The sequence below is a fragment of the Crinia signifera genome, chromosome 5 (assembly GCF_055691185.1).
Source record: "Crinia signifera chromosome 5, ASM5569118v1, whole genome shotgun sequence".
In the NCBI taxonomy this organism is placed as follows: domain Eukaryota; kingdom Metazoa; phylum Chordata; class Amphibia; order Anura; family Myobatrachidae; genus Crinia; species Crinia signifera.
In genome coordinates this window covers 225,128,258-225,140,523 of record NC_139221.1, presented here as the reverse complement: position 1 = coordinate 225,140,523, position 12,266 = coordinate 225,128,258, and the positions used below count along the sequence as shown (strand labels likewise).

General features: G+C 42.7%; 1 protein-coding gene across 1 annotated transcript; it reads left to right on the top strand.

Annotated features, from left to right (window-relative positions):
- Nucleotides 1-309: 309 nt before the first annotated feature.
- EIF1B (eukaryotic translation initiation factor 1B) lies at nucleotides 310-8,293 on the top strand. The gene is made up of 4 exons (XM_083188578.1): nucleotides 310-615; nucleotides 5,535-5,698; nucleotides 6,044-6,145; nucleotides 7,878-8,293. Exons 1-4 carry the CDS (start codon nucleotides 585-587, stop codon nucleotides 7,920-7,922), a joined length of 342 nt encoding a protein of 113 aa, XP_083044704.1. The 5' UTR covers nucleotides 310-584; the 3' UTR covers nucleotides 7,923-8,293.
- Nucleotides 8,294-12,266: the final 3,973 nt, after the last annotated feature.

Genomic DNA, 12,266 nt, shown 5'->3' with positions numbered 1-12,266 from the left:
GAGAGGGAGATTGCTGTTATTTCAGGGAGTCTCCTGCAGAATGCAGGAGGGTAGGCAACCATGTCACATACACACACTCCAATAACAAAACTTATGTAAAAACTACACAGAACAACAACAATCCACCCTAATAGACACTGAACGCCCTCAGGCGGTTGCTTTGCTTCCGTCTCAGCAGCATCGCCCGGTCGTGACTCAGCCTAGCCACAGCCAGTGTTTTAGAACGCCGCTGGGCATTGTGGGAAGTGGAGTCCTCTATGCCGCTGCATGAGCCGTGTGCGCGCAGCGGCGGGTCCCGGAGACTACATCTCCCACACGCCACACGACCGTTGCCCGTACTGGCAGCTAAAAAGCCGCAGCTCGGCCATCTTGTTCTAAACTGTAGCAGACTAGTTTCCGTCAGGCCGCTCTCCTAGCTGGTGTTCGGCTCCTCGCCGCTCGAGTGTTTCCTGTATCCAGAGAGAGAGGACAGTGGTCGCAGCTCCGCCAGTCAGTCAAGACCCACCAGCCTACGCTCTACCTTCAGCTCCGGTCCGGCCGCCGACAGCCTTTTCCTCTGCACTCCGTGCTCGCAATAATATCGCATGTCCTCTATCCAGAACCTCAACTCTTTCGGTGAGCGCTCGCTGCCCCCGCTATATAATACGGGGGATCTGAGCGCTGTAGCTCTGAGGCCTCCCCGAGACCTGTGCGGCCCGGTCTGCGGTGCTCCGGCTTCCTCCGCCACTACTCAGCGATCGCCCCTTAGGCCAGGCGTGTTGTTTTTCTCTCGCAAGCTAGCGCCATGATCCGTGTTGGGGAGGGCGCGGTGGTCGCTCTATCGCCGGTTCCCATGCGCCAGTGTTGTGGTTATGTTGTGCTAATGTTACACTATCCGTCCAGTGTTCCTCCAAACAGCTTGCCGTGTTTAGCCTCTCTTATATCCCCTGTGTGATGTGTACAGGGTGAAGTTAACTATATTAACTATTACATGGCTGCTGAAGGGTTATGGGGTTTTCTTCGTCATTGCTCTCTCTGTACTGTGGTCAGAGAGAAAGCGCAGCCGATCAAATCTAATGGTGCCTATACTCTTATGCGATAAGCTCCCGGTGTGATAAATTGCATTTAACCCCTTCCTGACAGAGCCAGTTTTTGCCTTCCTGACAGAGCCATTTTTTTCAAATCTGACATGTGTCACTTAAGTGGGTATAACTTTTTTTTGCTTTTACTTATCCCAGTGATTTTGAGATTGTTTTCCCGTGACACATTGTACTTTAAATTAGTGGTGAAATTTGGCCGATACAGTTTTTTTTTGGGGGGGAAAAATACCAAAGTGTCGTGAAAAAATGGAACATTTTGCTATTTGCAAAATGTTCCATTTTCTGCTTGTGAGACAAATAATCATATCACTCAAAATAGTTAATAACTAACAAAGACCATATCTATTCTTTATTTTTAAATCATTATTTAAACCGCCTTTATTTTTTTTTGGACGCTAGGGGGCAGCAGAGTCTAAATTTTACACTCAATGCATTTCAACGCTGCTTTTGGCTATTCACTTTTTAACAGCCAATAGCAGCGATCGCCCAAGACGGGAGGCATCGCTGCCCCCCCTGGGCAATGAGGGAGGATGTCTGCTGTCAGGGACAGCAGACATTGTCCCTCTGCCACCTCGTCTCGAGACGGGGTGGCAATTTAAAGTCATGACGTACATTTATGCCATGTGTCGGGAAGTACATCCCGACCATGACGTAAATGTACGTCAAATGTCGGGAAGGGGTTAAAGTGCCTATTTTTTTTTTCGTTCAATGTGCATACAATCATGCGATAAACTGCATTCCCCTTGCGACATGAAATTGGATGATGGCATCAGTCACTGGTCTATCTGGGGGTATAATAACTGGCACATTGCATTTCGATAAATCGCATGTGTTTTAAAAACTACAAGCAATAATTATGTGCAACACATTTTTATATATTATGAGAGATATGTTGGGTGACATGTGCGATTTTGTTGAAATCGCATGATTGTACCCTATATCTCGCAAGTGTATGGGGTGCATACCCTCTATGTTACAGGCTGTTTAGGACAGGAGCAATAACATGCTTCGTTACATGTCTTTCTTGCGTGTCTAGATTATTGGTTCCATGTTTTATGAAGAATCAAATTAACCCTTTACACTGTAAGGCTATTCACTAAGCCATGGAAAATAAAGTAACAGCCAATCAGCACTAGCTGCTTATATTACAGGCTGGGTCTGGAAAAAGTAGCTGGCTGATTCTGTCATTTATCCTCTTTTTTTTTTTTTTTTTTATACTAAACTTAGTATATAGCCCCTATATCACTTATAAATAGTATAATCTGCTCCTTATGAATGCTTAGAGCCATTTCTTAATCTGTTTTTATATATTTATGGTGGCCATACACTACTGCGAGAAATTGCAACAGTGTATTGCTATCTGATCCCCTTCGGACAGCAGGATCGGATGCAGTCCTTCTGCATGTAATGCAGGGGTCCTCAAACTATTTCGGTGTGGGACCCCATCAGACCATAAAAATAATGACAGGACCCCAGCAAGTTACTGCAGAAGGTCATCACATCACATGTGTAGTCAGCAGACAGCACATACATGGCAGCATTGTGGAGGCACAAAATGATGGGAGGAGTCTAAAATAACAGACAATTCAACAGACTTTTCAGACTCCTTAAACCACTGACTGAGATTAAAAAAGTCATCAGCCTGATGGTCAGTAACATGGAGTCGTGACCCCATGCTTAGAAGGTCGGGACCCACTTTGGGGTCAGGACCCACAGTTTGAGAACTGCTGATGTAATGTATTGCACGCAACCTCATTCCCAGCCACCGGGAGCAGATTTGAGTTGGAGATCCGACATGAAGGCCGGTCTGAACTTTGCTCCGATGCTCACATGACCACAAATTGGATGCAATGTAAAACACATGGGATTTTTGGCAGAGTGCTCTGTCAGAATTGGGTGAAATTGTCCCAAGTTGCATAGGTGTATGGAGGCCTTAAGAGTTGTGACCTGCGAACTAGTTAAACAGCAGTTCCCTTTTACTAACTTTGAGTAACCTGGTTGTGGTCACTGCATGACAGTGCTAAAGGGTCCTTAGCTAATCAGACAAGTAGCAACTGGGTGACAGAGGAAGTTTCAATGTATGCTGCAGGTTAACTAAACACTGATGTTGATGTATGTTCTCAATAATCTTGGAGACCAATGCAATTGGCCACAAGGTTATTGCTGTTACATCATGTGTTTGGGTATGGTCGCTGGGACAACAGGGTTGGATTTTAGACAAAAGCATTAGGTTGACAATGGCAAGGTAGACATGAGTTTTGACCTGACTGTCAACCTGTACACCGTCCAAGTGTAACGCCTTATCTCGCATGGCTCACCTTGCTTCGGGCAAGGTTCAGCGATGCACACTATTTTATTCTTCAACCATGCTGTAGTGGATGGTAGGGCATGAAATACCACCTGTTGGCAAAAAAATGCGAAAAACTCATGTTGACCTTCCAACCCTGTTGGCCGTAGCTATGTCAACCTAATACAGGTGTCGACCTAGGCCCTGTCAACACTCAGTGGTTGATACAATGCTTGTTGACTTAAATAGGGTTGACCTAGTGACAGTGTCCCATGTGTTTTACACCAGTAGTTACAAAACATTCTTGAATCGGTGCCCTAGGGCAGTGTTTTTCAACCACTTTGAGGTGGCAGTGCCCTGAGCTGTTATCAAGTATGCCCTCAGATCTCGACATGTCCACACCAGGTGCCACCACTACCAGTTAAACTGTTATTCAATGGTCTCTTGTTTTCATGTGAGGGTCAATGTAATTTATTTTTGTTACCTGTGGGTAAGTGTGATTGTTTTTACATTTGGGGGGCAATAGGTTCTGTTTTTTTTCTGTGGGGGTCTGATGCTGTGCCTAGACAATTTTAAAATCCTAAGCCTTGAAAGGCAAAACTAGTGCTAGCGGCTGACTCGAGTCTTGGGGGCAGCCCGCAGCTACACAGTCGGAACCATTGGTTTACAAAGCAATTCAGGTAAACAATGTTGTGTAAAAGTTAGCTTCCTGTTGCAGAAAAAGGGTATTCAGTTCTGCATGTTGGTCTTGGTAATTACTCATTTATTGCATTGTGGCATGCATAATCGGATCTATAACCTGGTTTATTTTATATTACTTTTATTAATTTAATATCTTTGCAGCTGTTTTATTCTTTATGTACATTTTGACCCTTCGTTCTTTCTGCTAGTTCTCATTTTTGAGCATTTAGGGTATTGGAGCTGGTAAGGACTATGGGCTAAATCTAAATTTGTTCTCAAAATGGGCAAAACCATATGCACTGCAGGAGCGGCATATGTAATTTGTGCAGAGTTAGATATGAGTTATTTTGTTTCTGTGAAGAATACTGTCTGCTTTTATTTTTGCACTGCAAATTACATTTCAATTTGTACACACCCCGGCCAATTCTAACTTTCTGCACATGTTACAGTTGCCCCACCTGCAGTGCATATGGTTTTGCCTTTTTTTTTTTTTTTTTTTTTAGAACCTATTTGCCCTGCAATAAAGTCTGAACGAACCCATTGAGTGCGAACATATCTGTGAGATTCAAAATATCCACTAAAAATGCCAGTGTCACTCGCATTTGTTATATATATTCAAATAAAAATGTTGTGGGGGGGGGGGGGGGGTAAACCTTACAGTCAGTATAATTACAAAAAAGGTTTGCTTGGCAATATTCACACCTAATTTGAGGGATTCACTTGGCACTCAAAGGGTTAAGAAGGCCATATATGCAGATTTACTTGACTTATTTTAAGGCTACAAACAAGCCAGCCAATGTGACACAATTACATGTGATTTGACTGATCAATCGGATGAAAGGTGCCCAAATCGCACTAGTATATGGTCACCTTAAGTTTGCACAACTGTGGTGTTGATACTTGTGTTCTGAGCAACTACAATCTTCCTATAGTCTGTGGGCTGGTGGCAAAGGAAGCCACCTAATGTGACTAGGCGTGATGCGGTTGAAATCCTGGCGGTCGAAATCCCAGCACTTTGTCCCTCTGTGGGTGTCCACGACCGGGCCTGCTGCGTGGCGAGCCCACAAGGGGCGGTTCTCCACGTCCCCTTGTCGGGATTTTGGCTGCTGGGATTTTGAACCAATCACGACTAGGCTACCTTTTTTTAATCTTTATTATGTTGGGTATGCCAGGTGGTTCTTAGTCTATGGTCTAACAACACTTTCACATTGCAATACTGGGTCAGACGCACTTACACACTAAACCTGGGTTGCCCATTATACATGGGGTGACCCAGGTTTAACCCTCCTTATAACCTGGGTCAAATTGATGGATTGGTTGACCCTGGTTATTAGGTTTGGAACTTTCACACTGCTCCTCGACTAGTCAAAAACCAGAGTTATAAGTGTGCTATGGGGTATTGGTGATTAGAAGCACACAAGTCTTTTTATGGGCCCTGTTGTTTAAGGGAGACCTGTCACAGGTCTTATGTTGCTTTTTATTTTCAGACCCCTTTGCTGATGCAACTAAGGGTGACGACTTACTCCCGGCAGGGACTGAGGATTATATCCATATAAGAATTCAACAACGAAACGGTAGAAAGACTCTGACTACAGTACAGGGAATTGCCGATGATTATGACAAAAAAAAACTTGTAAAAGCCTTTAAGAAGGTAAGTTGGTCAATGTTTTGAACTTTATCTGTTTCTGCTATATAAAGGAAAACCTTTCTGTAATCTTAAAGGTTTCGTATGATGTTTAGATTCCGAAGCTAAACAGGTGAAAATAAATGAAGGAAAAGGGCTGAAAGACTAATTTAATGTACAAACTTGCTTAATGAGTGATAATTATACTGTCTATGTGCATCTTGCAGTTGATGCTGTCAAATGTTGAGTACTGATAATCTATATTATACAGCACCCACTTAATCAAAAAAACTGCCATAAAGGCTGTTTTACCAGGAAGACCGACCGTGCCTACAAATATTTGATGTCGTTTTTTTTTTTTCATCCTGACAGAAATTTGCATGTAACGGTACTGTGATTGAACATCCAGAATACGGTGAAGTCATTCAACTCCAGGGTGACCAGAGGAAGAACATCTGCCAGTTTCTTATGGAAGTAAGTAATGTGATTTATAGTCTTTAGTACTTAGAAGAGATGTATTCTACTTAAGATAAAGCGTTCCCCCTAAACAGGCATGGGACAAGATGTAATAGGGTGTGATTTTTATTTTGTTCCTCCACCCTCATGAGCATTGACTACTTACCCGGGCATGATACTGAGGGAAATCACTGTGACTACAGTCAACCAACCAGGGCATCTTTATGGAGGCAGCTACATCCAATTAGGTGGGGATCTCAGGCCGATTGGTTAAAGGAAGTCAGAGTGGCCTTCCTTCAGTATCAGGGAGGACCTATGTATGTATATTTTATTTATTTCTCTGGGCTCCTCAAGTCTGGGGGTCTGGTCAGCCCAGGGGTGCTTGGACAGCCCAGAGCTTCAGCCATGGATAAAAGTCTGGGGGGGGGAGGGGGGTCCTCATTCCCCCTGGTGGCCTGTCCAGGGCGGACGAGCCAGGGTATGATGTTCTGGCCAGGGGAGCTTGTATAAGTCTTCTCTGGCTGTGGCATCACCCTGCTGGTTTGAGCCTGTGCTGGTTCCAAAATACGGGTGACCCCCTACTTTGTCCCTTTATATTTTTTTGGACCAGGACAAAGAGGCCGGTACTGGTTTATTAAATATGGGGGGCCTGAACAACAAATATCGCACACTATTATGTGTTAGATTTTGGCACTTTTCGACCAAGAAATGGCACATGTCTAAATTGTGCTGTATTACATTTCACCCTTGGTCTTGAGAGAGGGTAGATTCTGCTTTTGATCCAGGATCTTATGTCAATGTGCCCCACTTGAGGATGAGTAAGTAATGTCTACCTATGGTTTGTCATTCAGTTACTTTGTTTAACATTGAGTACGTTGTATGGGTGAATGCTATCCTTGCCTGATGTCAGAACTGCAGTCTAAGAAATAATGTGGGAAGAACACTAGTGTCTGTGGTGGGCCAGGCAGATATGTGTCAAAAGGTTGGTTTGTTTGTGTGTGTGTGTGTCTTATATCTATACCAGACTATGGTCATAACTTTCTGCTATTACTGTTTTTATTTCTGCAATGGATATATTATGCCACTTATGATCAAACTTTGGGCTTAATTCAGCTGCGATCGCAGAACCCCATTTTTTTTTTTTCTTGAATGGACTAAACCCATACAGGTGGGCCATATAGATTTATATGAGGTGTGATCAAACTGAAATTTAAATTGCAGTGTAAAAATAAAGCTCTTAAGTTACCTTCTATAGACACAACCTAATTTACCAATACTGTATCTAACGCTCTACACATATTACATTTACCCCACCTGCAGTGCACATTGGTTTTTTTTCCTATGAATGGGAAAACACCATTTTCATGGTGTTTACTACATTTTCTAGATGCTTGGTTTCTGATGCAGAGGGTAGCTGGTGTTATCCTATGAAAGCCTATGGGCTTCTTTCTGCATTGGTGCTGTCAGAAGGATCTGATCGTATGCTACACAGCATCCCTTTATGGCTGCTGTGTCCTTCTGTCCATGCACAAATGGACTTCGGCATCACAAACCCAAAAATATAGAGACTGATGGCCCCCACAAAGGGACGCTCTTTTCAGGAAAGCTGCCCTTTGCAATACTAATTGTATATGTTGGTACATATGTTTTTTTTTATTTATTTATTTTTGCTCAGTAAGTGGATCATTTAAATACTACTGTATTTAGGATTTTCTTATATTTGTAAATGTGCTGTTGTGTTTTCTTACAGATTGGCATTGTAAAGGAGGAACAGTTGAAGGTTCATGGCTTTTGAGATGTGATTTGTTTAATCCTGTCCTGCCAAGACTGGCTCTTTGAAAACAGATATTTGCAGTAAAAGGACTTTCAACATGTCTGAGCATTCAAAATTAGATCTTTTTTGTTGCATGATTATAATGGTAAACAAAGATTGTCACAGGCTACCTCATGTGGCATTATTTACACAGTCGAGTCACATTATGACTACCTCCTACATTTGATTTTGGCAGCACGTAGGCCATGTGGTACGTCACATGTCGCCCTAGTTTGGTAGGTACATTACCGTTCAAAGTTTGGGGTCACGTAGAATTTTTTTTTTTTTTCTTTAAAAGAAAAACACTGATTTTTCAATGAAGATAACATTAAATGAATCAGAAATACTCTAAACATTGTTAATGTGGTAATTGACTATACTAGCTGTAAACGTCGGGTTTTAAAGTAATATCTACATAGGTGTATAGAGGCCTATTACCAGCAACCATCACTACAGTGTTCTAAGGTACATTATGTTTGCTTATCGCGTTGGAAGATTGATGGATGATTAGAAAATTATTGTGCAGTTATGTTGGCACAGCTGAAAAGGTTTTGCTTGTTAGAAAAGCTATAAAACTGTCCTTCCTTTGAGCTAGTTGAGTATCTGAAGCATCACATTGGTAGGTTCGATTTTTCTCTCAAAATGCCCAGGAAAAGAGAACTTTCATGTGAAACTCGACAGTCTATACTTGTTCTTAGAAATGAAGGCTATCCCATTCGAGAAATTGCCAAGAAACTGCACATTTCCTACAACGGAGTGTACTACTCCCTTCAGAGAACAGCAGAAACAGGCTCTACCCAGAGAAGTGGGAGGCCCCGGTGCACAACTGAGAAAGAAGACAAATACATTAGAGTCTCTAGTTTGAGAAATAGACACCTCACAGGGCCTCAACTGGCAGCTTCATTAAATGGTACCCGCGAAACGCCAGTGTCAACGTCTACAGTGAAGAGGCGACTGCGGGATGGTGCCAGAGTGGCAAAAAAAAGCCATATGTGAGACTGACTAATAAAAGGAAACGGTTAATATGGTCAAAAGACCAGACATTGGAACGAGGAAGTTTGGAAAAAAGTGTTACGGACAGTCAAATTGAAGTTTGAGGTTTATAGATACTAATCTACATATGTAAACATGGACATTCTGCTTTGTTTATATTGTGATACATCAAAGAGTATTCATTGCGCGTGAGTAATACAGTACTGAAAGGTATGACATTTTGGTCCTTCTCAAATATACAATAAAATACAGACCTTCGTTAGCCTCCCCTGCTTCTGCCCGTAGGCCTGTTATTGCTCTGCCACCGCTGCTGAGGTTCTGTAAATGTGCCACCCCCCTCCCTCTGCTGCAGAGTGCCTGCTGCTGACATCATTGCCAACGTCCTGCTGCTGAGTTCCTGCTCTTCAGCGCTGAGCAGCTTCCAGACACGTGGCAGGTCGGCAGCTAAGGAAAAAAAAACATTAGCTGATCAGGTTTCAGATTGCTACTCATACAATGGTAACTGTCCATCTCAATTTTAATTTGATCTAATTTTTAATTATTCCTCAGACTTAATACGGAAGAAGCTAGACTGCAACCACTCATTGACTCCATAGAGTTAGTGCGCAGGTTTAAAGATGATTATGATAATATATTTTCATTAATGCTACGGAACATGACCAGAAACTGTATAGATGGGCGGAATATATATCTGTGTACATTTAACTTTAACCTCTCCAGCTATTTTGGCACATTACATTTTGGACAATAAAAACAGATCCGTACTCTAGATAGTTGTAGGAATTGTGATTGTATTCTTGTACTGTCTTTTTAATTCAATGTAAATAGTAAACATCCAAGTTTGTGGATATTTAGCGCTCGGTATTTGTCTCACTGTATAATCTTTATCTAATTTAGTGCTAGTGCTCATGCATTCAGCTGTATGTGGTTCCACAGCTGGCAGCTGCAGGGGGTATAGGCTTTGTTCTGATTGGTTCCGTCACTGTCATCCAACCAAGCAAACCTAGTAATGTTCTCTTTCGCCTAGCCGCAGTCTGTGGAGGGCATGCTAGAATTTTGGCTGCTGCATTAGGCAGCGGGCAGATAATATTGTTCATGCAGATGTGTTCACTTCTGATGTTGCTGGCAGCATGGCACAGCATTCAAATTTCCACGCCTGCACCCACTGATGCATCCATTTTTTTATGACCTACATGATGCCGTGTGCCATAGAGCATGCAAAGATATGAAAAGACACATCTGTGTGATCTCTACATATGCTTGAACAGAACCACAGATGGGACACAGAATGAAAGCTGCTGCAGCAAGGCATATTGCTTGTCATGTGCAAGGATGCAAGCCAAGATATAAAAGGAATATCCATATGCCCAGGTTTGCGATCACCCAATACAATGTGTGTGTGTATCTAGCTAGCCCAATTAGCAATGTTTTCGCTTATGTTTTAATAGCTGAACCAGATTATAATGAATGAAAGACCATGCAGCAACAGCCTGTGAACAGCCATTGCATTGTCCTATGTTTGTATTTTATCTTTATGGAGCCGTTATTGTGGAAATTTACTGGTACTTTATTTTCACAGGTTTACTTATTTAACAGGAAACTTTACCAAAGTGTTAGGGTCTTCCAGTAGGTATAGAAGCAAAGGTCCAAAACGTAACATTTCTGTGCAAATAAAATTAGTCATATTAGGTACACTTCATTAGAAAAAAACTTGCCTGTGTGTGTGTGTGTGTGTATGTGTATGTGTATATGTATGTGTGTGTGTGTGTGTGTGTGTATATATATGAGACCCCGAAACGTCGGACACCGCATTTAATCAATAAATGCCACTTTGAATTTCTTATCAAGTCCTCTGATTGCCGCAGTCTGCTTTCACACAAGGATATCCATTTAATCCTGAGGGCACCGGGGCAGGTGACGATTGGGGAGAGTGCCGAACCGCCACTTGCAATATAAATATATATATATATATATATATATATATTTCTCAAATTCTAGTGATTTGTGAATCCTTGTTCAATTTTGTTGCCTTATGGATGTTACAAAATGAGTGCTGTTAAGCATACCAGCTTATCTGTACCATAAAGCATGATCTTTGTTCTAAGCAATAAAAGTATTCCAATGAGAAGGTCAGAGTTGAGGAGGAGGAGGGGGAGTAGAGTCTATTTGACATTTTCTTAAAGGTGTAAACAAACTTCACTACCAAAAAAAAAGAACAAAACAAAAAGCCGCTGTTGGACCTCTAGTCAAACAGAACCGATCTGTCTTGTATGTATATTCTTGCTTGCATTTTACACTTATTAAGCGATCTTTTTTTGGTGGGGGTGGGGGGAGTTTGACTTGCAGGTGAGGGAAATGGGTGTGACTTGCAATTGGCTCAGGTGTACTTTGCATAGTCTGATTTGTCGCTATTAGAGCATTCTTGAAATAGTAACATAAATGATATATCACAAACATACCCATAAGGCAGATTACGTAAGTACTGTATTCATTGACATGAATAACATTTAAATGAAAGGAAAAGCATTTGGGGAAAATTTCCAACCAGAACCTCTGCATCACATAAATTCTTGAGGGAATAGTTGACCTCCCTGTGGACTACGTGAAAACGATCTTGGAAAAGCATTGTATATTGAATTTGAAGATATTGGTTTGTTGTTCAGCCCCATTTGAGGATAAATAATATAGTCCACTACTTGGGATAAGGGCAATGAAACCATTAGAAAACATTGCACACAAGCAGTTTATGGGCGGTTTCACACTGTCCGGCTCCTGCCGGACGGGAAATTACCGCACGGCTTAAAAGCCGTGCCGCCCCTACAGTGTGTGATGGACAGCTCTGTGTCCATTCACACTGGACGGTCACGGCGCGGCCGCCGGGTAGCAGCCGGATCTTACCACTGCAGTGTCCGGCTGCCGTGCCGTGGCCGTCCCGTTCTGCCCATTCAGTGTGGTGTGGAAGGCAATGGGTGCCTTCACACACCACGGAAATAACCGGATACTTGAGGGCGGGCGTACGCCCCGTCAGACTGGAAATGCCAGTCAAACTGTTTGGACCCACCCCCATGTGATGAGGGGGCGGGGCCACAGGATCTCCAAACCGGACCATGTGAAAGGTCCAGAAATCCGGCTAAAAGCCGGACAAAGTGGGTTCGGCTTTTTTCCGTCCGGTCAAAACCGGAGTGTATGAAACCAGCCTATGGGTGTAAATGAGAGATTGATGCAGTAGTGTCTTTGTATGTAAATATGCAAAAGCAGTCGGAGCTTTCTTGTGTAAACACCCCCTGCATCCTTGTGTGAGCCGCTGCTCCATTCAAAGGCGCAGCATCACCT

Bases quoted from the DNA above. Each gene is read 5' to 3' on its own strand.
- EIF1B (XM_083188578.1), top strand. From the start codon at position 585: ATGTCCTCTATCCAGAACCTCAACTCTTTCG. The intron at 616-5,534 runs GTGAGCGCTCGC...TTTTATTTTCAG, and splicing joins CCAGAACCTCAACTCTTTCG to ACCCCTTTGCTGATGCAACT. The intron at 5,699-6,043 runs GTAAGTTGGTCA...TCATCCTGACAG, and splicing joins TTGTAAAAGCCTTTAAGAAG to AAATTTGCATGTAACGGTAC.